The sequence below is a fragment of the Eimeria acervulina genome, genomic scaffold (assembly GCF_000499425.1).
Source record: "Eimeria acervulina Houghton genomic scaffold, Eah_scaff94, whole genome shotgun sequence".
Taxonomy (NCBI): Eukaryota; Apicomplexa; class Conoidasida; order Eucoccidiorida; family Eimeriidae; genus Eimeria; species Eimeria acervulina.
Genome location: NW_013547064.1, coordinates 50535 through 75983, shown reverse-complemented (window position 1 = coordinate 75983; position 25449 = coordinate 50535). Strand labels below are relative to the sequence as shown.

Below are 25449 nucleotides of genomic sequence, written 5' to 3'. Positions count from 1 at the left end.
TACCACACCCTTCATGAATTTTAGGGCTGCGCTGTTTAATGATATTCATGTTTTCTTCATCCAAGACCACTAAACGTCACCGAAGGAGGTGGTTACGGATCCCACCTGCAGCCCCTCCACAACTAACTACGCCATCCTTTGACTGCAAGTCAGCCTTGTTCTCCTCAATAAATATTCTCACGTCTCCACTTCACATATTCTGTTGTCTCTTCGGCTGGAGGAGAGTCTATTATGGGGGGACTGCCGTCCTGGGCGCCCTCGGCACTCCCGCTTGGCATTCAAGGGGAGGGAGCGAGCGTGTGGAGTTCGCTGGTTCTCGGGGTAGCACTCTGTCAGATTGCTTTGGGGGTTCTATTCAACGTGTTTTCTGCAGAAAACCCGTGAGATGCGCAATACAAGTTCAAAGAAAGCAATGGGTATCCATGCAGCTTTTGGCAGCTAGGAGCAAAAGGGGCGCACAGGCTCATTCATCTTGCTAGAAAGTTTCTGTCTTTGCCGCCCTCTGTGCAACATCTCAGACTCCCATGGGGGAAATTCAGAAGTCGCGCCAAATCCTACTGGGGTCCTCCGGTGCCGAGTTGGGCTGCGTGGATGTTTCAAGAGTTGCCATCTGCACTCCTCCCCGCTGCTATGCTGCTGTGGTCGCAGCTTTGTCATGGTGCGTTAAAGTAGTAAAAGGAGAACGAATGGGAGCACTTTGAAGCTAATTATCAGTAACAACAGCTAGGTCTCAGAACATAAAGAAGCGCCGCGAAGTTGTGGCAGCACATTTCAGAGTAGACACCGAGCAGCGGAAGGGCAATGCAGATTTACCGAGTGCAAGGAAGTGCAACCCTAATCTCTTGAATTCGTTGCAAAATTTCGCGTGAAGTTTGCGGTATGTTCTTCTTGCAGGGAAACCATTTAACCTGATCGTGGTCATGGCCTTCACCCTGCATTACGTGTACAGGGTTTTCATCTACTCCCTGCGGCATTACCGTTTACCCGAGTCCAGGCGGCGCGATACAGTGCCTCTGTTGGTTCCCCTGTCTGCGTTTATGTTCTGCTTTGCTAATGGGCTGGCCCAGAGTCTGACTGGCTGTTATTTCAACTACTCAAGGGAAATGAGAGGTTTGAGGTACCTGTTCCCAGATTGGGCCCCCTTATACGATGGCGAGCTTGAAGCGCTGCACAAAACAAGTATATGGGATACCCTGGCCCTATTGCGTTTCACCGTCGGGCTAGTTATCTTTGTATACGGTATGGCTGTGAACATCTCCGCTGATGAACATTTGCTACAACTGAAGACAATACGGGCGCAAGACGGCGCTGTGCCTCAAGCATCATCCTCCGCCCCTCCCCAAAATCATGAAGGCGTTGTAACCCTCAGGAGGTCATCGCGTATCGCAGCAAAGAAAGACGGTGATAATTTTGTCACGTTCAAATACAGCGCACATCCGCATGGGGCAGGCCTAGCTGCGTATAAGATTCCCCGTTCGGGTTGGTTTCAGCAAGTTTCCTGCGCCAACTACTGGGGTGAAATATGCGAATGGTTCGGCTACTCCATAATGTGCAACTCAGTTGTTGCATTTTCCTTCGCAATCTTCACACTCCTCTTCCTTGGCCGCAGGGGAGTGCAGACTCACAAGTGGTACAAGGGACGTTTTGGTGGAAACTATCCAGAAAACCGTCGAGCAGTTATTCCCTATATACTGTAAAGTATTGTTTTCGTTCAATGGTAGTTCAGTCGAATTCAGCTGCCTGCGGGGCGAACGAAGAGTTCTGCTACTGCGCCGCCACCGCCGGCACCTGGTGTAAGCAGCTCAGTATTGGGGTCATTCATGGTTACTGAGTCCAACCTGAAGGATGATTGAAGCTGTTTCGAAAGGCGGTTTGTACCGATTAGTGCAACGCAGAGCAGGTGGAGAGAGGGCACCAGGCTCACGAGTAGCGAGCACGACAATCTGCTACTTGTTTCAACAGGATTGAAGCGTGAAAGAATGTCTCCTGTAGTTCTTCTTCACATTCGCCGATTAAATTAGCCGTCCTTGTTGAACTGTCGAATAGCTATTGCTTAAAAAAACCACTAGATGGTGATGTTCGCAAAGTTTGCAACAACCCATGCTGAGGGCGTTTCCCCTCTGCCGCGCGCGCCGGCCAACAACGATGTGAGGTAACGAGTCAGTTAAGGCACAAGTGGGAACTTCATTCATGCTTTTTGGGCGATGATTTACTGTGCAATTTTTATTTCTCGACTGGGGTATCGTCTTCTGAGGCGAAAGCTGCACGCTAGTACTGTGTCAGGCACCCTTGCCTCCAACTGGAGGGGGACCGAAGGAGGACCATCTTGCACTGAAAGCGAAGCTCGCGAATCCCAGGCATTTCCTGAATGGCTCTTGATTACATACTATATATAAATATCCATAATATGTAAAAAAACCAAAATATAGGAACACTATCGTCGCCGCCACCCTTTAATCTTCAACCTCAGAGCCTCCACGGCCCATCGGACGATGGTATGCGGTGCTACTGCACTGCACCAGCAACATCTCCCTGGTCCTCATGTACCTTCTAGCACATTAAGCCTCCGGAAGTGCAGATCCGGATACAGAAATATCTTCACCCAGAAAGAATTAACATGTACACATATTTATACATGTACACACATACTCCCAGCGCACGACCACTCATACGCCGATGCTTTCCGAGTCGCTGTGAGAATAATTGGTTTCGCAGACTGAGGATAAATTACACATGTAATTAACATCACCTTCCTTTCTCCTCCTGCTGCATGCAAGCTCATCACGACAGGCGACGCCGCTCGTGAACCACCGCCAGTAACGCTTGCGGTCCAGCCGTACTCACATCAACACTCGCATCCTCGCATTCCCCCACCAGGCATAAAGTTGGCTACACGGTGGTAGCAAACATCTATAAGGCCGCAACTCAGCCCTACGTGTTGCCAAGGGCGCACATCGTGACACATTTATTGAGCACCTCACTCTTCCCCAGTGACATGCAACGGGGTTCGACGATGAGGCTTTTTTACACGGCATAGACCTGGAAGTTGCAGAAGGGCACTACTTCTGCCTCCTGCCTGTCGCTCCGCGACGCCACCATATCCTCACGTCCCTGACCACTTTTTTGGCTCTCTGGCCGCGCGGGCAGTAACTGCTGCTGATGCGATGATGTGCCTGCTGAAAGTGTGGAAGGCATGTGCTGCGTGCCGGTGGTGGTGGTGGCCTTTGAGTAGAGTTGCCGAATGGGCTGTTTCTCTGGCCTCCAGAGAAATATGGTTTCTTCGAATGGCGAGATCAGACTAGCCCCATCACTGTACGGGCCAGTGCCTAGAAACTCCCTCACTGGCAGCCTATCTTGTTGAGGCAAAGGCTGCGCAGGGGTTACTGCGGCCGGCGGGGTGAACTCTGCCAAATGCATCCAGTGGTCCTTGAAGGGTGCACATGGTGGCTGGTTGTCGTATAAAGCGCAGAGTGCATCAGCATCAAAGCAGGATTCGGGGGCCTTGGCCCATATCGACTCGCAGGCGAACAACCAGAGTGTGTGCACCTTCTTCAAATGCTGAAAAGACCGTTCCCTACCAGCGCAAGATGCACAGAAATGAATGCATCACTATGCACAGTTCCAGCATACCTGTCAATGCTGCACGCACGACTAACAGAGATGCATCGCGGCAGGACAACGAAAAGAATGCTTCTATATACAGCGTATGCAGCATGAAATGCCACAGGACCCACTTGAGTGCAAGCATGTTATTTGTGTTGCTTTTCCCTGCCATGACGTGGGTCACGCCAGGCTCGTCGAAACGTCTATACACTGTAGCGCCGAGACGTTGAGCGAGTTCTGCTTGCCTTTCTTCACAGTCAGCTACAGGACTGCCCGGTGCAAAAGACTTCCTGTACCCAGTAAGGAACAGGCCTACACCGGCCAGCGCTTGCGACTGAAACCCGCTTATGATTGTTCCCACGCTGAGAGCCACAGACCACCCGAACAGAAACACAACTCAGCGTCGCTATCACAGAATGAAATGAAGGAGACCCAAATGCTAAGCAGACGCGGTGTACTACTACACTCCGCATGCAGTCGCTCTGTGCTGCCATAAATAACGGCACCCCAATGAGCAACTCTACCCGTACACGTACAGCAAGCGCATCAGGTAACAGTGCACGGTAGATAAGAGTTGTTGTTCAACCGCAGACAGCAGCGAGCAGTTCAGTTGCAGTCAGCTGTGCTCTCTCTCCTCACTTTGCATTCCAAGGATCTTTGAAGAACTCCTGGTGAACCTTTAAAAAGATATTAATCATATGCTGCATGTGCCTATCCCAGTCATAAGGTCTAGACAAGTGTTTCATAGCGGCAGGCACCGGTGAAGGGCGTTCTAAGGCTGCGGCCCGTTGTCTCGGGTTTTCTGCTATTGCAGCTAACGTCTCCTCTAACGGCAAATGGGGGTAGTGGGCTAATAACTCAGGCCGCGATGAATCAAAGAAATCGTAGTGCTGCGCCTTGACCACGTGCGACACCGGCAAATCAGTCCAGATGTTCTGACGATCATCAAACGCCACCACGCAACGACGGTCCAGGTCCCCATACAAACACCTCACGGTTTTGTTTTCTGTCTGCTCGCCTCGGCCCGACGACTCGCGCGCTACAATGCTGCAACAAACGCACCCACAAACAGGCAATTGGAATGTCAGCAACGCTCGCACGAGCATCCTTCTACCGCTGAGCACCTGATGCATGAGCCGACGGAGAACATCACAGACACCAGGTGCTGCTTGCCATGCTTTACAAACAGCAGCAAGCACAGCGGCCCCAAAAGGAAGCCGGAACCAGCAGCAAGCGTGCACCCCTTAGAGCAACACTCGGCCAAATGACGATAGGCAGATACAGAAGTACGCGCGGGAAATTGCTCTCCACTGCACACCACCACAGCGATTCAGGTTAAGAGTAAAGCGCCTCGTCCCAAGCAGCAAAAACACCGCTTCTCCGTTGCTGGTGGCCACAAGATTAAGCCGCTTAAGAACGTAATCAGCAAATCAAAAAATCCCCACATGCATGCAGTGCCTCTCGGTGCCACGCAACCATTATCTAAATGCACCAGCAGTGGCGAGCGCCACAGTAATGCGCCCCCATATAAGCCATCGGCGAAAAGAACGAAAAGAGCCGCTGCATCAATATGCTGCTGCCTTCGTATCGTCTGAACTTCCTGCACGAGCAACCTTGCCCATCTGCTGTTGTTTTCACAGAGCCCGCAGTTGTGCAGATGCTGTAAAGGAAGCATATGAATCCCCCCGCAAACGCCGCTGATACCCCCGCCGTACGGACACGAGAATCGCTGCGCGTCGCCAGCTCAACACTGGCAGCGACGGCACGCTTTGCTTCCGCCTTAGCGTGCACCAGCCGGTTCGTTGTAGGCGTCGGCACCTGGCCGCGCCGTCTGCCAGCTGCGCACAAGCTGCAGCATGTTGCAGCAATTTTGTGCTCAGCGCGTCATTATTTTAGGCGAATGTCCAAGTAGCGAATGTTAAGGGCAGCAAAACCGTGGCGAGAACGTAGGTGTAAAGACAGCACAGGCCGGGACTTCTTTAAGCCGCATTGCCTTAAACACGACGAGATGTCCTGCTCCAGTGTACGGGCTGAGGTTGAAGGGGAAGGGCCGGAACAATCAAGCGAATCATGGTGTGCTGTTTGATGCTATTATCACCCCTTGATGAACTTAATAAGGCCGACACAGACAGCCGAAAAGCAACATCTGTGGCAAGACTGTCCTGCAGCATCACGAACTGTTGGCTGTTTTGTTTGCTGATCATCTGCGTGCTGAGTCACACGAGTGTCCTGCTGCCTTGCGTGAGCGGAACAGCGAACGCTGCTTCACCAAGCTGGTTTAGACAGGGCTCGTCGGTACCCGATGCACAACTAGTGTTGCTGCAACCAACGGCAACAGCCAGGGTTCTGCTACACTCGCGCAATGCAACGAGCCACCCCTCCATTAGATGAGGCGCATCCATATTAGTCGGTGTTATACGCGGAGTCGCGCCTGCAGTTTGCCTGCCCCGCGCACTTCACTTCCCCCTTCCCTTTCTACAAGCATCTTCGCACGCGAAACAGAACAGCAGCAGCTGCCGGACGCCAACAACCTGAGGCGTTTAACAATCCCTACCCCTGGCCACTGTCTTCCGACCGACGAAACAAATAATAATAACCACAAGCATACAAGCAGCACATCGCTCCACTCTACTCAACCGCCCCGTTGCGACGGCTGCTACCCGCGAAAGCATATGCAGCACTACACTTTTGGTTGCCCAACGCAAGTATATTTCCCCTTTCCCGCATGCATGCAAGGATAATGCATGCGCTTATTTCCGGGAGATGAACAGCGACCGTCCCCCCGCCGTTCAACTCGCAGGCGAGCAGCAGCATCTCCCCAAGAAACAGCCAAAGCAGCAGCTACTACACCATGAAAACCACGAGTTTACTGACGTGCATATTCACCTTCATTCAACGCACAAGCCACTACAATTCAACAGGATAGGGGGGCCGCGCGTTGGAAGTTGTGTAACGCAGAGAGTCGCAGACGTAGTTTTTGTGCGTTGAACACTACGAAGAAGTTTTCGGCTGTTCTGTTAGTTTCAAATGCATCCCTAGCCGCAAAGAAAGAAGAGCAGCAACAGCAACAGCAGCCACCACTAGTACACCACAGCCTACCGGTCTCCAAAGAGAGATCTGTCGGGGTCCAATATGGCCACCACCAGGTCGGCATACTCCTGCGTCGCATTTGTGTAAATGCTTAACTCGAAAACCGGAGCAAGTGCTTTAAGAAAGCGGCGCAGCCCCGGGCGCAACTTCAGGTAATAGACCTTGCGGTTGCAGGGCAATTCAAACTTATACACCTCCGGCAAACCATCCTCATCGAGCCAATCTTCCAAAGCTATTGTGTACCCTGCCACGCCAACGGCCTGTGCATGCAGCAACGTGTTGTCTAAATCTAAGAGCAACGGCAGCTTCCCTGAGAGCAACGGCTGTCGACGCAGCTCAGCAGGCAATGCGCTCGGGTCCCACTGCTTGGCCTGCTTCTGCTGGTACTGCTGCTGTCGCGTTTCCTGTGGCTCCTGCATTTCTTGCTGCGACTGCTGTGGCGGCTCTGAATTTTCAGGTTGCTGCACGTTCTGTACTACTTCTTGGTGCTGCTGCTGCACGCCCGTCTCAGCACGTGCCCTCGCTGCTAACCTGGGATCCCTTCTCGCTGTATTCGGTGCTGCCATTGGTTGCTGCTGCTGCATTGCAGGCGTAGGCGCCACCACGCCTTGCTTTTGCAGCTGCGATGCGTCTATACCAGCAGGGGGCTGCGGAGCAGCAGCAGGGCAGGCGCTGCTGCCGCTAACGGCGGCACTCCCCTGCAGCCCGGGAACAGCACTTGCACTGCGTTGCTGCTGCTGCTGCCCCCCTTGCGAGGTATGCTGCGTCAACTGAACCGCTGGTGCTTCCTCGTCCACCTCTCCCTCTTCAACTTGAGACACTTCACTCATTTCATCAGCCTCAAGGGCCACTGCCTGAGATCGCTGCGGCCCGTTGGGCACCTGCATCTCTTGAACGCCATCGTCACCCCTGACGCCTCTAGCTCCTCCTCCTGGGGAAAGAGGCTGTAAGACTGCGCCTGCAGGAGCTGGTGGCGCCTCAGGCAGCCGCACAAGCTTACATACTTCATTGTAAGCTACGCAGAAACGCCTAGGGCATATTTTGCCCGTATAGTAATCAATGAGCTGATCTGCATAGATGCTGCAGCACACCGTAGGAGGAGGCATGCAGGCGCCCAGGGGGGCCGAGCAATGGGGGATCGGCCCCCCACCACCACCGACAACAGCACCCTCAACACCCCTCCCTCCCATAACAACTTGCTGCCCGCCCCCAACCACAGGCACTGGCGCCGCCGCCCCGTGGGGGCCAAGCACAGCTCGTGGCTCGTACGGAGCAGTTCTCTCCTTACGGAAGCCCTGACCTTGCTGGCGGCGCCTGTGCGGCGGAGGAGGGTGCGTAGGCAGCACAGACCCATGTGGTGGTTCTGCCTCCCTTTCTGGGCGAGCGCGGGGCTCTCGGGGGTTATAGTGGCGCGTGTCCAGCCCAGAGACTAACCCAGGGCCACTCTTCCACTGCTGCTGATGATGCGACTCAGCAACGGCAGCCCGCTGGGCCCCCCGCCACCCTCCGCCACCGCGGCCCCTGCCCCGGCCCCTGAAAGCATCCCTCATCAGTTCAACAGGTATTACGTGCAGCTATCTTTACGTTCGACCTAGAAAGCGTGTAAGCAACCCGAAATCTATGCAACAGCTAATAAAGATTGCCCTCCAATCCCTGCACACTAAGTGCTGCCAGGCCGCGCGCAAGCGCAGGAGCCCGCTACAGTGCAGGAAGCGCCCGGCGGGCTGCTTTCACACAAACCCGTTCGTCTCTGCTGCATAACAACTTCCTAATTATTTCATAATTTCAAAGATTGCCTTCATCTGAGTGTAAACGGGACGAAAGCTGCCCCATTGCCCTTCCGCCTGCAGGCCGGTGCGTGTGCCTCAGCCAACAGCCCCGCAGGCTGCTGCGGTGTAGTGTACAGTGGTGGCATGCGAGTTGGCAATCTGGAGCATTTATTTAAACAGCAATCGGATTTCACAGTTCTCTTCTAATAGATATGAATAAAAGTGATGAGTGAAGCGGGGTATCCAGACGATCGTGTTTCGCGATCAAGCGAAATTCTCTGCGATGGGCTACGTGGCAGCTTCGCACCAGAGTTGTGACCTGCGTGCAGGTTGGTTAATGAGGGAGGATGAAATCCTTGGAAATTGTCTATGGTGATGGTTCATGCAGCAAAAAGGGGACTGGATGATTGCATGTAGGGTTGTCTTGCAGCGGGAGTTGCACTACGCTGCCTTACAACGCGTGGTCGTGGCGAGACTCCTTGACCTTAGCCGAGGACAGTCGTGAGTCGTAACAAAATCAAAATACTGTATGTAAATACAGTTCGCCAAAAGCAGATGGCTTCCTCTCCAGTCTGCAAGTGCCCTGGGCACTGTGGCACAGGGGTTAATGCCGGGGGAGGCGGCCTGTTTGAACTCTTGCTGCAAGACAACTCCAAATGCAGGGTTCCTAAGCCCAACTTTCGTGAGTGCACTAAGACTGTAGACGATCGTCAAGCACTGCCTTATTCCTCAGTAGCAGCGCTTCGCTCAAGTGGAAATACACGTACTAACTCCTGGCAGGCATTCCTGCATTTGCCCCCCTTCTCTCCCCAAACAGCAACCTTTGTCGTCCCGGATGTCCAGCCCTGGATGAGTGGAATCAGTCGGGGGAAGAAGGTCTCGGGAGGTGGCAGAGCACCGAACACGGGCCAGGAGAAACTAGGTGGAAAAGAGTAGAGGCCTCTGACGGTGCTGCCTAATTTTGCTGCTGCTGCGGCACGCCTGCATGCCACTTCAGCGCAGCTGCCCATTACCTTAGACAGTGGCCATTTAGGGAGCTCTGCGTTTTGTGTATTCTTTGGAAGCCCGGTTCTAATGCGGGAAGGGCCTCCGACACGCAAAATCAAACCATACGCGAGGCGTAGTTGCCAGCATCTCTCAAAAAAATGATCCGAGAAACAAAGTATGACAAAAATGGAACTGTTGTCCGGGGCAGCGCGGAGCTATACCTATGAGGGCGGAGGGGCGTTTTTCACTAGAGGAATATACTAGTAGCCGGAGAAATAAAAAGACTTGGGAATCTTATGCATGTAGCAATGCACTTATCTGCAAAAAGAATGTAGGCCGCCCAGCTTTAAAGCTGCCCTGTGCACGTCTACCCTCCAGGCAACCCCGCCGTTTTTATGAGGGTGCATAGTGTTCTTCACGAGTTGCTCCGCACAAACGAACCTGGAAACGCCACTCAGTGTGTCACCCCCTGCCACTTAAAGTAATACCGTCGTTCTCCGTGACCCGTACGCACCGTTACATGTTTGTGCAGGTCGCCTGTTGCCTCCTGTGTTCCCGCCCACAATGGCGTGGCTGTCGTTGTGTGTGAAGAGTTCGGAGGAACTGTGGTGATTCCATCTGAGGTCTAGCAAAGCGGCATTAACGCGATGTTGTCAGCACTATGTTGAAGGTGTTAGTCGCGTGGTGGCATTTCCACGTTGGGGGTTAGTCGACGATGCAGGCCAAGTCATTGATCCGACAACGAAGAGCAAAGAGCCCCACCTAACTCCTAGTAAAATTCTTGTGCTGCTTATCACTTCGCACCGACCTCGCGAACCCACAAACTCAATGTAGTCAACTGCTAAGAAAAGTTTCCAAGGGTTCTCTTCCGGAATTTTTCGTCGGGAATCCCTGTACTTCGTTTGTACATTCCCGAGTTACTGTAAGCTGTGAGTGGAAGCCTGCAGCTACAGGCGTACGGGGCTAGCTGCCAATAAACAGTTCTAGACTCTATCCGCTACGACAAAAAAGCTTTAGCACCCTCAGATTGACGGCAATTCCAGTATGAACTCTGTCGAGCTATTCGTCCATAGCAGCTGGGGGATCAGAGGACCCTACAAGAGTCTGGCTTGAGAAGTTCAGTGGCTTTTTTTGTTCATGACGTTCCTGAGAAGTGAAGATATTTCTTTGGGTGAAGGTAGAACCTTTGGAGACCCAACGGACCTTTGTTGTATTGACCTCACCATAGTTCGCAAAAGTATGATCGTGCATTTTGAGTTGTCAGGCTTGAACGGTGGAACTCCTGCAACGTAAGTAATGTCGAAGGTTCTTTGTTCCGCACCAGACCGCGTACAGCGCTGGGCATACAGGCACAAGGCCCTAGGGCTGGCGAAAAGGGAAGGTAGCCTGCGCCTACTGCAAGGCAGCATCACACGGAAGCATACCCAATCCCTGTATTGGTGCATTGGCCCACTCCGTAGACATTTGTAAAACGTCTACGTGCCCCACACTGGCCAACTTGCATTCAACCAGAAGTACATGCTTCAGTTTCAGATATACCACGCTACACGCATTAGGAAGTGCTGCAATTCAAGACTGGCCGCCTCCTCCTCAGTCCCAGGTCTGCAAGACGCTGCGCAGTGGGTGTCCGAATAAAAAATCAGCTTCCATTTGGGGTTAGTAATATGGGTGTGTCAATATTATTGCAGCTCATGGCTGTCCTCAGGTAAGATCAAAGACTCTCGGTGCACACAGTACACGAAACCAAACACACTGACGAGATTGCCTGGTTTATATCACTGGGTAGTCTAGAACGTGCTGTGCCAGAACAAAAACAAAAACCTTAAGGAATTGTGTTTGTAATATCTATCAAATGCGTATTTTTGCCCCCAGATGAAGAAGAAAGTTTATCAGGTTCTGCTCTCCGTCGGGGAGGCGGCCAACGGTTGAGCGCCTCAACGCTTACAAAAAAGCACGGTCTCCGCAGGCTCTCCACCAGAAGGTGTTTTAACGGAAGAAACGATTAATGAACAATGTATCGTCTTTTGCACAAAGTCTGAGCATGACGGGAGGCCCAATGCGGGAGCACTGAACAAATTCCTAACATCTGTAGTTGCACACTTCCTGCGTCAAAGGGCAGTTGCTACTATCATTTTTTCGATGAAAACCTACACGGCAATGGCGGCTCCACCTAAGCAAGGGTGAGATCACTCCGGGAGGCACTCGTTCCTCTATTTTGAGAGGAGCGTTTTAAGCATCGGCTGAAGGTGACGGCGTGGAGTTACTTTTTCCCGAATCGCTCTGATCAGTTGGAGAGTCGTTTGGCAATACTTCTTCTGCAATAAAAAGATAGAGTAAATCCATGCTGCAACTATCACGGCCTTCATCTGAGGCTTGCAGAACCACTTGGCAGCGAAGTAGGAACTTAACGACGTTCAATCCAGTAAGGGCTCCATACAGTGTTTACACACCGAACACACCAATTATTAAGAAGGGCAAGCCAATGGGACTAAAAACAAACAAATTGAGAACCGAAACGGTCAAGTTCCTTGGAAGTAGAAACGTCCAAATTATGTTTTCGAAAGTAAGGCTGTCCGCTTTCAAGCTTACTGCGAGGAAGGGAACATCACAAGCACGCACTCAGAAGACTACAGGAAGTCACCTAGTACGGCATCCAAGAGTGGGAACGAAATGCCTTTCGTCCAAAACAGCACTTCGTACAGAAAAACTGCTTTTATAGACGCTTGTCTTCATCGCATGGGGGAGTCCCAATGCGCAACAGTTGGCCACAGCCGGCCTAAGCGTCGCGCCCCATCGAATTGGCTTCCCCACTCCACCTTTTCAATAAGTGCGTGTGCGGATTAAAGAACCATTATAATTGGTCACTTGTACTGTCAAATAACCACTAGCCGAACAAGCGTTGCTTGCTATCGTAACGACTGCGTGGTTACCAAACATGTTCGAACACGTTTTCACGTGATCGCCAGTAAAATGGGCGAGGCGAGCATATTTTGAAATGCGTTTGGTAACCAGTCAGTCGTTACATACACAGTGTCTAAAGACGCTTTTGAAGTCATCGTTAGAGTTAGAATATTGTTCTGCAGTACGACACACAACGAGCACAGCGGGACCCTACGCAGTGTGTCCACCAGCAGGCAGAGGTCACCTTACACAGACTTGCATAAGATGATGGCTCCTAGAGAATGTTTTCGGTGTCTTTTTTCCCGAGAATATATACCAGATTCCCCCCATGCGTTTACCAGCAAAAATATCTCCCAGTGTCGATGCATGCAGCGAGGGCCCCATCGACCGCCCCACCTGTCCTGGGGCTGACTCGTGGCGAAAGCTTTACAAAAGATGAGTGGCTGGTAGAAGATATAATTTGTCGCCCTCTCCCCTGTCGACAATGCCCTTCTTTGCCTTCTTACGATGCGGCGGTCACTCCTCAGCAGGCCGCCGCCAGTGCCGGGGAGAGTCGGCCTTCGATGCTCGCCTGCCGTGCACATCAGCGGTTCCTTTCAGAAGTGATGATTGTCCTTCTGTTGCTCGCTGCGCGGAGAAGGGCTCCGGGTTTCTGGGAGTTCCTGGCTTGAGCTTCTTTGGCTCAAAGGAGTCGCAGGCGCCAGCGGGCGATGATTCGAACGCAGCGGACATGCGGAAAAAAGTGCTTCAAGATGCAGTGGCGAGGGAGAATGAGGAGGCCCCAGAACCTGCAAAGAAGCCACAGTCAGACAACTCTGGTCTTTTCAAAAAACCCTCAATGCAGAGTGCACTTGAGCCAACTGGAGATCCGAGCAGTAGCGTGCTGGTTGCAAGTCTGCATCCTTGCCTTTGCCTGTTTTCTAGTTCAGTTCGCTTCATGCAATTGCCGACGCACAGCTCTTCATGAAAGCTGCTTGTCTTGCATGTATCGGCACTTCTACTTCAAGTCTCTTCGTGCAGTTACCGACGCAGGGTGTTGCTTCTCGTGCGTTTGTTTCTGTCTGCAGGCTCACGCAGCCGATCCCTTTCGAGCAGTTTTCTCGGGAGTGGATGAACATCTCTGGTCAAGACACATTTGATGGCTTTCGTTTAGAAGGTGCAAAGCAGGTACATGGTGTCATTTGTTTTGTTTCTTTTCTGGAACTAACGCTGTGTTTTCATGCTGGCGTTGAGTCGGTCATACAGAGCTCGTGTTGTGTTCACATCGCAGGTAAATAAGTACCTTCAAACCTGCCATAGCTTCTGCCTTGGCACACAGTTACGGGAATCGGGGTATTCGTATCAGTTTGGCCCGACGTTGGCGATATCAGCTCCACCAGATCCGAGCCAAGGAGAAAACGCGCAGCCTTCCCCGCCTCATTTCTTTGCAATGGCAAAGCTCGGTACAGACGGATCGCTTCAAGGCAGGTAAGGCAACTTTGCTGTAAAATAGCAATTTGTGCTCTCTCTATGCTAATATCGGGGGGCTGAGGAGCCGAAAGAGTGCATGCATCGAACAAAACAGCAGCGGCACAGCTGCAGAGGACAGATGCAGGTTTGGGATAAGCACGCACTCTTTGATTGCTGTAGACTCATCAAGACCCTCTGCCAGAGCGCGGACCTCAAGTTGAACTTCAACTCGTCGCTCAAAGACGACCAACGGAATTTTTATGAAATTTCTCTCGATAACACAGGCCGGGACTGGGCCTCGTCCCTGAAGCTTGCTTGGCAGTGTACGCGACGGCGAACTATTTGCTTTTTTTAAATTTGCGTAGCCTTGATGCTGCAGTGTGGCAGACAAGCAATTCATTTTGTAGCTGCCGATTTCGCATGGGGTTTGTCATCAGTTGAGGGAGAGAAAATCATAGATGGGTTGTTCCTCTTTGTGGCGTTGATTACAGCTTGTTGGATTCTTGACGGAATGTTTTCACAAGTATTGACTCCAAAGCTGCAGGCCGGTTGCGAGATAACTTACGTGGTAAGTGCATCACCCTAGGTGCTCGCCTGTTCGCACTCCACTGTATTTGTGGCAGCAGAGTTGATGACTTCCCCTTTTCAGTTCCCGTTGCACGCGGAGTGGTCTTCGGTACAGGGTGCGAATGGCGCGTCGATGTTGGCAGTCGGGGGGCGCTACAATCTGGACAAGCAATCTGTTGTTTCATGTAAGCTGTATTCCCTTAAAAATCGTGTTTTAGTGTCCTTCGCGGATGTATTTGGCGAGAGACACAAAATGGGAGTAGCGGCTGCGTCAGGCCTATCAACATAGGGCAGCAGGATGTGAGTACTTCTTACAGAAATGACGAACTTATCTTAAGAAGGCAAGCTCGTTTTACAGGAGAGCTTACCTCGAATGCTTTTTGGATGCCTCTCTTCTTGCCTTTGCCCTGTGGCAGGCCAGCTGAGTCAACAACCAGATTTCAAGTCCCCTACGGGTCTAACGAAGCTTACACACAGTTGCAAAGTGCAGTACGCTAGAAAGGTACGGGAGCAACAATACTCATTTTTGCGGGCGAAGCACCTTTGATTTTGTTGCGTTTGTGAATCCGCGGAAACGTAGGTTGGCGCCAAGGGAATATGAATTTCACTTGTGAACTGCTTGGGAAGGTGAATTTGTTTGCAGGTTACTGACCGGCTGTCTATGGCAACCGAGTACGAGTATAGCCATCCGGAGACGGAATCAGCTCTGAGGCTGGTGCGTTTGTCTCTTAAAGTAATCGGCATTGAAGAAATCGCCACCTAGGCATATTGGACCAATGACGCATAGCGGCATTGAGGTGAATGGCGTGCTCTTGCCCAAACGGTAGTTTTGTCAATGCGATCCAATACTTGTCGACTTTCTTTGCTCAGGGATGGGAGTATCTCTTTCGGCAGGCTCGGGTGCAGGGCCTTATAGACACCGGCGGGCGCATTTCTGTCTTCGCGCAAGACTATAACGGATTCGGCGTAAGCGGGCTTATAGACTACTGGCGGGGCACATATAAATTTGGATTCCTGATGCACGTAGTACCCCCGCCAGACGGGCCACCACCGCAGTCAAGCTGACCGCTCTCCCCGAGTGGGCTCCACCGCGTCGTTGTGTTCGTTTACTCGGAAGGGGGAAAATCCTCTGCAGGAGCACTTCTCAACTCACTCTCCAGACCTCTGCTCTCTATCTGCTCTAGCTGAATTCTGTTGAATAGTTATTCAACTCCCTTGCTCCCGTCGTTGGTAAAGCATAATAAGCCCTAGCATACAAAATAGGCCTGGTGTCTGGCACAGCTAGTTATTTTCTAGACTGAAGCAAATGAAGCAAAAAATCATGGCGTGGGGGAGTGCTCCACGAATTACAGCGCATATGAGCTATGCCGCTTGCCGCAACTTCGTCAATTAAACGGGAACGGAACGGAGTCTCATAAAATGCTACGGCAATTCGCATAAAGTTCAAATGCGAGCCGTCGTCAACAAGTCTCCATGGAGATAATTCCGGAAACGAACAAGACGGCGAATACACAAGAAAGCAATCAAGCAATGCGAGGTTTGCTTAATTGCTCTACGCCAAGCTATCCCCACCAACGACTTCGGCAGGCTGTGGCAGGGAGTTCCCCGCTGGTGTGACATCCAGCGGGCTGGGCGGGTTTGGTGGGATGCTCACCTGTTCACCGCTGCCTACCAACCCGCTCTCTCCCACCGGCGCAGCAGTTCCAAGTCTACCTATGCTTCCAAGTCCACGCTCGCCAAGTCCCCTAAGCAGTAGCACACCTGCTGAAGCTGCTGCCGCAGCCTTTAGTAGTAGCTTCTTGAGGCCGCTTGAGGTACTCTTATCTCTGGAATAGCATGGCTCCTTCGGAAGCTGAGGCCTATCGCCGTTTTCTCCCTCTTCAGCTCCAGCTACTTGGGCCTTTGAGGGATCGTTCCCAGTGGCACTGCCCACGACTGGGTCGTCTGCACCACTAGATGGACTCTCCAGAACGGTGACTCCCTCCGGTTGCATGCTGTCCAACGAAGCGATAGCAGGCCCGTCAGCTTGCAAATGGCCCACTGGACTGGTCTCCTCGACTCCCGGAGCAGTGGGACCTGGGGAGCCGCGTAGGCCTGAAACATCACGTCCTGCAAGCGACTGAAGCACGGTGACAACTGCTGCGGCCGCTGTGGAAAGCTGACCCACCGCCTGTTTCACCCTGTGCCACCACGGCGCAGGCTTCGCAAAGCACGGCTCGCTGGGGAGACGAGGCTCCTCACCGACCTCTTCATCTCGGGATAGTCCAACGTCTGATTGCCCCACCTCCCCGCGAGCTGGCTGTTCATTTCCCGCCTCACTCCCATCAACAGTAGAAGCAGACGGAGCACCCCCTCGGAGGCTTGCCGATGGCTGATCCATCCTGCGAAAAGAATAAGTTCTTGGAGATGCCGCTCCTGCTTTCAAAAATACAGTGGTAAAAATCAAGGTGAATATATTAAAAAATGCAACCGCTCTGTAGAGGCGTCAGCCTTAGGCGTTGGTGGGCGCTCACATTCGTCAGACAGGAAGCGGCGCTGAGAGTGCTCGTCGATTCGCTTTCGAGACAGAGAGCGAGGGGCCGGTAGCACGACTGCGCAGAAACAGGACTAAGGTAGTACTTTCTTGCAGAAATGTTAATTAAATAGCATTGACTTTGAGAATGCACTGAAGTTTCCTCTTTGTGGGCTCTGTTGGCTCAGTTGTAACACACAAGTATTCTGCTTGACGAGTAGGAGGTCGGAGCCCTTGTTTCAGGGATGTTCAAACTAGCCGCTGGCTCGAGAGGTCCCCAAAGTTTATTTAATAACATAGGTGTGTGTGATACTTATCAATTTGATGATTATTATTGTCAGTATCCCCTTTCGGTTATGCTGTTTATTGTTGCCCGAGTCAGCCGGCTCGAATTCGGGGTGGTCCTCGTGGTCTTGTTCCCTCTGGTGCACGTTTGTTTCCGTGTGCTTCCTTATTTTCCCAGCTAAGCCACTCTATTTTTATGCTTTTGCAGTTTTTTTTCTTGCAAGGGCCTCAATTTGGCTTACTCGCCCCCCACTGTCCTTGCCACATGTTCTGCGATGTTAAAGTTTCGCCGCCGTGCAGGTGTTTGACTTATTTATTCACGTTTATCTCCTCGACATCCTTCTCGCAGTCCTTAACAGGCCGGTAAAAATAGTCAACTTGCGGTCTCGATGCTTCCAAGCCGCCTTTCGCACTTGCAGCGCTGCAATCTCTGCCTTGTCGCCGAGTCCCTTTTTTTTGTCCTTGATTTCTCGCTGTTGTCCCGGTTAAGTACTGCAGATAATTTTTTCATTCTTTCTACTTGTTAGCAAATGTTTGAATCTCGTTAGTTTTATCAGCTCGCTCTGTTCGTAGTGGAGCAACGGCTACCCTGTCTACACTGAATTGGCTGCGCGTTCGCATGCTCAGACACCGCTCCGTTGATGGGGCGACGAAGCGCAGTGACATGTTCTTGTGACGCATCCCTACACCCTTGAAGGTTTATTTTATTTTACACGTTCTTGTTATCGTGGAAGACAGGAGCAGGAATGGCCTCTGCGAGCTCATACAAGCGTCCGTATTGCAAGCTCACACAAATGGTGTTTTATACAAGGTTTAGCCCTACCTAAAAAGTGGATCTCAGCAATCTTAGTCATCGAGCAGAGATTTTTTATTCGAGTGCAAAACCACCAATACGCCCGTTGATTGCTTCCAGCAGCTATCCCGTCTCCTTGTTTACTGTAAGGAGGCTGCCCCTCCCGCGACATATAATCGGCTCAAGGCGTGTGTTTAACCTGAATTTCCTTCTACTTTCACACTTATTTCACGCAAATGCGGAAGGCTGATGCGAAGAGAGTCATCGAGCTCTGCCGTAATGAGCTGCGATAAAAACCGAAATATTTGATATAAATATATTAATTATCATTGATAAGCAGTTTGAATAACCTCCTTTGTAATTTCCAGGCTTCCTGTGCACAGCGGCACAGCAAAGGCCTGACGCTGATGAGGATGCAAAGCAGGCAGAATGGGAGAGAAGAGATTCTGTCATGAGTAGCAGCACAGCTTGCTCCAACCCCTGAAAGGAGCAACCCAGGAGCAAGCATACCAAAGCCATTTTGGATGGATGCTTTAGGGCTGCCAAATTTTAGGCATTTCCTTGACCTTCAGTATCCAACCGGCGTGCAAATATAATTACGTACAATACTATAAAGGAGCACTCTACGACGCTGCAGCTCACATCTGCTGCTCACGTCTTCCGGAGGCCAGATACCTATTACCATTACGCACTTTGTGGTTCATTTTAGTACTTGACTCGTGCACGAATTCCTTAGGAGGTGCAGCACATGCAGGCTGAAGTATACGTACGGATTAAAAATATAGCCATTATTCCAATACTGCCATTTTATACCTCAAACTGCGGAAGCCTGCGAGATATAGGAGCAGCATGCGAATGCTGCTCTACGCTCAAGAGCCGCTGACTGTCCCTTGTGGCAGCAATATCTGTTTTCTTCCCTGAGAAAATATATATATATATATATACTCGCGAAAGAACAGAGAAAGAGATGCTGGTTCACTAGCGGCATCAGTAGCCCAAAGGAGTGCAGACGGGAGACATAAGTACTAGGCAGTCTCGTGCAGCTCTTCGTTGGCGTTGGCCTCACACCTCAGCTTTTAATTATGTTAATTTGCGTATAATTTGTTTTAGCAAGTAAAAGTGCTCAGAAGTCCATCCATTCGGCATAGTTTCACCCTTTTTGCAGAGCTGCTTGAGGATTTGTCAACTGCCCGGCAATCGACTCCGCGCTGTGGCTTGGGCGAATGGCAAGGCCCCCAACGCCACCTCCCGTAAGGAAAGATTCTGGATAAAAATTGAATTTTGCTGTATGAAGTCTCATATTCAGGAGTTTTAGTGGCTGACACAGCTAGCAGCCTTGGCAGCCGCGGCCGTTGAGGCACTTCGCAGCTTGCAGGTGGCAGCTGCAAGGAGTGTACCAGAGGCCTCGCCAGCGTCGATTTTTTCATTAAACGGAAATTCTGGGGAATCTTCAATGATCCTGTCTGCCGCCATCCACAGACTAGCGACGCACGCGGCCTTAGCCAGACACGCCTTGAACAACGTGGGGGGTTGTGTTCCTGTTCAGCTGCAACAACGCAGATATCTGGCTGGCCGTGCAACCCGTCGCAACTACCGGCGTGGAGATGAAGAGCACGACCAGAAACAGCAATGCCAAAAGTCGAGCGTTTCCGGGCGACAGGGAGGTGGACAGCATGTATGCGCAGAGGCGCGCTCAGTGGTCGACCGCGTCCTAGAAGTGAGGAAACTAGCCCTCCCCGCTGCTTGTAATATGTATGCCTGATTCCATGTTGGCCTCTGGTTGAATCGCGTTGGAGTATGTCTGCCTTCGGTTGAATTGCGTTGGAGCCCAGGTTGTTTCTGTTGAAATTGGTGCAGGCGAGCCAACGGGACCCAGATTCGCTCTGTGGGAGTTCCTTCTGGGCGTCGCAGCGAGAAGAAGTGATGAGCAGTGTGAAGGAGGGGAAGCTCTCTCTGGCCACGGCCGCAGTGCTGGTGGCTGCCTTTTCTAAAGCAGGCGAACTGACCGGGCCCCTCGCGACAGCAGTTGCAAAACGGTTGTGCACTGGTTTCAGAGCTGCGGCTCGAGGAGGTGTCAGCCCTCTTCTCTTAAGGGAGGAATGCGTTCCTCTTGAGGAGGGATTGGCAAAAGGGACAGGAGAAACAGACTTCCGAGTTCATTTTTCTGACGGCGCGACGGTCCTGCTCGCCATGAAAGAAGCAGGCCTCCTGCAAGACCCTTGTGCTGGTGTTGCTGCTCGAGACCTACAAGAAGCGTTGCTGCTGTGTGTGCAGCCTCAGTGGAACTGTATGACATTCATGCAGTTGCGCCGTCTGTTTTTGCTCCTGGGGGCCACTGCGGAGCCTTTAGGGCTCGACATGGCAACCGCACGAGAGCTGCTGACAGCAGCAAAGCGGCACCTCAGGAAAATGCAGAAGTCGTCAGGTCGGCTCTTCGAGGAAGGCGACGCCCGCGACACCATTGTGTTGGTCTGGCCTCTGGCCACCATTTCTGCAGCCTTGGGAATTCCGGCGCCGCAAATCAGCAGCAGCTTTGACGCTAGCCTAAGCTCGCTTGCGTGCAGCAGCTGCAGCAATGAAGATATGAAAATGCTGCAAAGAGACAGAGATATTGTGCTGCAGCTCGTTAGAACGCAGGTCTATCGTGCTGTATCCTCGCGGTTGCCATGCACTCCTTTCGACCTTGCACTCGTCAGTTAGATTTAAGCCCGTTTCACTGCTGCCACTGCTACTGTCGACGGTGTTGTGAGTTTCGCTGCTCTCTTTTTCTCCGTAAAATGGCCTTTCATGAATGATGAGTAGGTGAACTGGTGCACGCGAACAAATACTAGCACTTTTGGGCTGTCTTTGTTTGCCGCTTGTTCAGGGCTTTGCTGGCTTGCAGCGACTGGGGCAGCAAAAGTGCGCCGAATATGTTTTGGCAGCTTTCTCTGCAGCAGCTGCTGCTGCGAGTTGCGAGGAGCTCTGTCGTCTAGGCCGAGACATTCTGTTGGCCGGTGCTCACCAGAAGGCTCTGTGGGAGGCTTTCGCCGATGCAATACAGACGGTTGCTGAACAGCGGCAGCAAACACTGCCGTGTACACAGCATAGCAACTGTTCTCACGAAATCGAAGCTGCGCTGTCTCAGTGGCTGCGATTTTGTGGTCGGACTATCAAAGCACATCAAACCTGAGTCAACTTCTTGCTTAACTTGCAAAGTAAGCACTTTCTGCACACACTAGCTGCGAACCTAAAAGATAACATGCGGTTGAATGCGAAATGCAAAAGAAGACGGTTTGAGACGCCTGTACGCACTTAAGCTCGAGGCAGCTACTGCGACGGGAGACCGTCTGGCATATCCGTTAAATGAATAAGATGGATTTTTGTTCCATGAGCAAGGGTAGAATTACGGGTCCAGTTGCAGTCAAATGCCCAGCGCATCAATGCACCAACTATTCATGCTGGCTGAGCTGAGCTCCTCCGCCATTGCTTTCCAGTCCAGTGCATACACTCCGATGTCAAAAAAGGCTGTAGGAAACACGGCTTTTCATCGAGGTTATCAAGCTAATGCGCAGGGAAGACACCGTAAGTTGCAGTGCGAATTCCAAAAGGCAACACCTTGTTTGGCGAACTGCGCCGTGTAAAAAGGGTCGTAGGCCTTCTGCAATGGGAGGCGAGGGTGGCTACCAAGGGTTAGTGTTCCTTTGTTCACTGAACTCAGAGCAGGAACCTTCAGTACACAGAGGCCCTAGGAAATTGGACCATTGACTGCATGGCTGTGGGAGGATCAGTGAAAACAGGAAAGCGCATTGATGGCTTTGAGAGGCAGCTGGCTCAGTGGTGGATGTAGCTGCAGAGTGAATTGCCTTGATTAGTAATTGAGGGGGATGACATTGAAGACTGGGTTTGAGATGTTCACAGGAACTGGATGCTACTATGACCCGATGTACATGGCCGGCGCATTGCGAAGAGGATCTGCATTGCAATAGTTTATTGGTTCTTTTTTCTGCCTCCAGGCCGGTAGGAAGATGCAGAGAATGCCACCAATTATAAATTTAGTGAGAGCGAACAGCCTTGGTATCGAATAAAGTTGCGTTTTTTATGGCTGCGCCCTTCATTTTGGAATGCCAATGCCCACCTAGCCTTTCCCACATGCGCTGGGTTGCCTGAGGAGTTCTATTTGTACAAATACTTGCTGCGATGCATTTAAATAACAAATGAGTGAAGAGTTTTTACCGCCTGACAAGGCGGCCGTTGCTAGAATCAGAGGAAGCGTTTGAAGTGGTACTTTTCGACATCATGTAACTCCATCTCCTCCGCAGTTAGTCGACTCTGACACGAGCAATTTCATTACCTTGAGGACACAAATGCTAGATAAGCGCCGAACAGTCGCAAGAGTGCGTGCTGCAGCAGGTTAAGTTCGATTGAGGGGCCTGCTTGCTCCTCAACACCTTCGGCAGTGACCATAGCTTCGAGTTCTTCAGAGACGTCGTAATCTCGTTCTGAGAGCATGCAAACTCTACGTGGATACATCACGGCATTCCTTGGAGAGAGGGAAGCCAACATGCATCGTTCAGAAGTGCAGGAACTTAGGCCTGACCTGCACGCCCTCAAGACGAGCGACAGTGCCATTCCATGTTTCCTTGAGGTACGAAAGCAACCCAACGTTGCAGAGGACGGCAAAGCTGTTCACACCTAGACTGGTACGTGACTGCACCCCTAGGAGACCACTCAGAAGTGAACACAGCGATGAGGCTTTTGCCCCCAATATACATCAAAACCCCTATAACCGCAGATCGGAACCTAAGCAGCTGTAGGTGCACGTATTCAATTGTTTTGGGGCCTTCTTTGCTGTATGCAGCCGGCCTTTGGCTTACTCATTAGATTGACAGAGGAGCGGGCCTTTCCAATTTCACTGGACAATTGTTGCAGCGCCTGACACAGAAGAAAATGCCACACGATTGCAAGCGAACCATGTTAGTGGAAGTGTTCGGTTCTGCAGGTGAAGAGTGCGTCCACTGTTTCTGAGAAGCAGATATTCATACCTTTTCGTGCTCTTGCTGAAGCGCGATAAATGCGAAGTTCAAACCGTCCCGCTGTACAGCCCCCATCATCAAGACAGACTTTTAAGCTAAGGCGACGCAGTCCGACAAGTGCAGGACACCGGAGCAAAAGGACTACCAAAGCGAAGTGCAGAACTATTGAGACGTACCTGCCAGCGCGGGAGTCTGGCACTTGACAACAAAGTGGAAAGCTCCTCAAATAATTCTCGATGTCTGCGGATGTAGTCGCACGCCATCCCCAGACTACACGAAGCGTCTCAGTAGCTGCTCCCCAGTAAAATCGTTTTGAATTTGGCAGATTTGGCATGCGTCTACCAGTTGCCTGTGGTTTGCGCACTGCTGGGCAAGACGCTGGTAGCTTTCCATCCACTTTTCTTTGTCTTCAGGGACACCTGTTGGTGCAGTTGATGTGTTTCGCGCAACTCCTATGTCAACCATCACAAACCAAGCCACGCCGTCACACAGGAGCACGGCAAGAGTAATCCGGACTATGAATTTTCTCGTTGGTCTCATAGTTTACTAAAGCTACTGCGTGAACACATTTTGCCCGCTTGAAGGCCTATAAAACTTGGGCAAACCCGCTTTTACAAATTGCCACCCCAATGCAGAAAATGTCCACTGCGCCTTGCATGGCCCATGAATTTGTTCACGAAATTTGCGCCAACTGGTTTACCACTTCACAGCATAGTACATAATGACGTTGGGGACCGGGTGTCGCACCGTTAGGCAGCTGTTTGGGTGCGGATCCGATTTCAGAAAGCTGCCCTGGATCTTCGACTGAACTACTCTCTCCATGTGGTGGAGGAGCAACTCCGCAGCTCGCTTCTTTGCAGTCTCTGAATACGATAGGAGGTTGCTGTATATCCGGGTTTTTTCGCATCTCCATTGAGAGTGCACCTACTTCACCTTCTCTAAGCCTCTGCTGTTGGGGCGTTTGTGCGGCTTGGGAGTCTCTACAGTCTACCCAAACAACGCTGATGCGTGCACTCTGAGGGGGTAGGGCTCTGTTTAAAGGAGAACCGCCCGCCGGGGGGCTGCTAACAGCCTCACGGTTTGACCGTGGAACCTGACCATGCACTAAGCAGGTGCTTGCCATGCATGCAACAATATGAGAGGCCATCCTCTCGGCAACCTTTTGTTTCAGGCAAACCACCGATGACTGTAGAGGTCCAATGCACCCAAATAGCCGCCTTACTTCCTCCCGCACTTTGAACAACCGCTGCAGTCCCACCGTCGCACAGTGTTTCACGAGGGCGCTTGCCGTTGCCGCCGCAGTTCCTTCTAGCGGTCCTCTGCCCGTACCAGCACCATAATAAGAGGTGCAAGATCGTGGACAGGAAGGAACTGTAGGCGCAGCGCTTTGCCGCATTGTGGCATCACCTTCACTGGCTTATCCAGAACGCCTGCACGGCATGGGGTTAAAAGCACTCAGCCTCGAAGATGGTTATCTCGATGCCTTCTTCTCTGGCCGCCAGTTTGGCCGTGCGACCACTACTAATGAACGCGAGGCCGAGTAAAGTGAGCAAGCATAAACTGTCCTGTTTAGTCTCTTGTTTGTCGCTGAACAAACCCTGGAGGATACTCCATGTAAACTACGCTGACACAGCAGCAGTCAAATTATCGCTCGCTTGGGGTGCCCCACGAAGCAGTTTCACTCCAGAGTAATAACGTCTTACGAGTTTGCGACCTTGAAAAGAAGATGCCCATTGAATTCTGCAAGCGCGAGGATGCACGTCGTCAACCAGACTTCGCTAAGGTAACTGCGATAAACTAGGTAAATGCTTCCTACGCCTTCATCCGCTCTATTACACACTGCACAGGCCCAGCAGAGTTCGCAGAGGGTGACTTGCTGGAGCTGCTCACACAGGCAGACTAACAACCCTAAACGCCAGAGTGTTCGGTGTCTTGTGCTCTGAAAGACGCCAGTTTGTGCGCAATGCTTCGTCGCGAAGCTCTTCCACTCTAAAAGCGAATAATGATAAAAGCTCTATCACTCAATGATGGACTACGTATGCATACTTGCTGGTTTGGAAGCAGCAATCGTAATCCCGATGATGCCCAGAGAGTTTCAAGCCACTATTGAGCCCGTGACTCACTCATCCCCAGCTGCAATGCATTCCGCCCGAAAAGCATTACCTGCCGGGGTTCTGATAAAATGGTTCGTAGCCGACCTGTTTCCCAACGTGGTGCATGCGCAGCTGCTGCACCATCAGCTGCCGCTCCTCCGTACTTCAGGCTGCATGTGAGCGGAGGCCCGATTTCAACATTTGTCGGTGGGCCGCTGCTAAATAACGTTTTGCTTTTTTCTGCTTGCAGTAGGTATTCAGATTGGCGGCCACTCTTTGCGTGTTTTCTGTTCCCCAGAGAACCGCGGAGGGTGAGCGGCTGACCACAGGCTGCTAGGGGCACTCCTGGAAATCTTCTCAGTTTTTCACTGAGTGCCACTCACTT

General features: G+C 51.6%; 6 protein-coding genes across 6 annotated transcripts; 2 read left to right on the top strand and 4 right to left on the bottom strand.

The window, feature by feature from the left end:
* Positions 1 to 3024: 3024 nt before the first annotated feature.
* EAH_00015620 (NLI interacting factor-like phosphatase domain-containing protein, putative) lies at positions 3025 to 4709 on the bottom strand (the record flags this gene model as incomplete). The annotated part of the gene is made up of 3 exons (XM_013391145.1): positions 3025 to 3574; positions 3735 to 3965; positions 4243 to 4709. The coding sequence occupies 3 exons, from the start codon at positions 4707 to 4709 to the stop codon at positions 3025 to 3027; spliced, it is 1248 nt and encodes a 415-aa protein (XP_013246599.1).
* A 1989-nt stretch (positions 4710 to 6698) lies between these two features.
* On the bottom strand, positions 6699 to 8243 carry EAH_00015610 (hypothetical protein; the record flags this gene model as incomplete). The annotated part of the gene is made up of 1 exon (XM_013391144.1): positions 6699 to 8243. One exon carries the CDS (start codon positions 8241 to 8243, stop codon positions 6699 to 6701), a length of 1545 nt encoding a protein of 514 aa, XP_013246598.1.
* A 4591-nt stretch (positions 8244 to 12834) lies between these two features.
* On the top strand, positions 12835 to 15431 carry EAH_00015600 (eukaryotic porin domain-containing protein, putative; the record flags this gene model as incomplete). Its single annotated transcript, XM_013391143.1, has 9 exons — positions 12835 to 13154; positions 13418 to 13506; positions 13721 to 13817; positions 13980 to 14122; positions 14291 to 14367; positions 14482 to 14551; positions 14783 to 14868; positions 15010 to 15081; positions 15237 to 15431. The coding sequence occupies 9 exons, from the start codon at positions 12835 to 12837 to the stop codon at positions 15429 to 15431; spliced, it is 1149 nt and encodes a 382-aa protein (XP_013246597.1).
* A 487-nt stretch (positions 15432 to 15918) lies between these two features.
* EAH_00015590 (hypothetical protein, conserved) lies at positions 15919 to 16746 on the bottom strand (the record flags this gene model as incomplete). Its single annotated transcript, XM_013391142.1, has 1 exon — positions 15919 to 16746. One exon carries the CDS (start codon positions 16744 to 16746, stop codon positions 15919 to 15921), a length of 828 nt encoding a protein of 275 aa, XP_013246596.1.
* Positions 16747 to 19179: 2433 nt separating this feature from the next.
* Positions 19180 to 21128, top strand: EAH_00015580 (hypothetical protein, conserved; the record flags this gene model as incomplete). Its single annotated transcript, XM_013391141.1, has 4 exons — positions 19180 to 19206; positions 19503 to 19673; positions 19814 to 20647; positions 20823 to 21128. 4 exons carry the CDS (start codon positions 19180 to 19182, stop codon positions 21126 to 21128), a joined length of 1338 nt encoding a protein of 445 aa, XP_013246595.1.
* A 1380-nt stretch (positions 21129 to 22508) lies between these two features.
* Positions 22509 to 23046, bottom strand: EAH_00015570 (hypothetical protein, conserved; the record flags this gene model as incomplete). The annotated part of the gene is made up of 3 exons (XM_013391140.1): positions 22509 to 22654; positions 22813 to 22870; positions 22981 to 23046. The coding sequence occupies 3 exons, from the start codon at positions 23044 to 23046 to the stop codon at positions 22509 to 22511; spliced, it is 270 nt and encodes an 89-aa protein (XP_013246594.1).
* Between the last annotated feature and the right edge of the window lie 2403 nt (positions 23047 to 25449).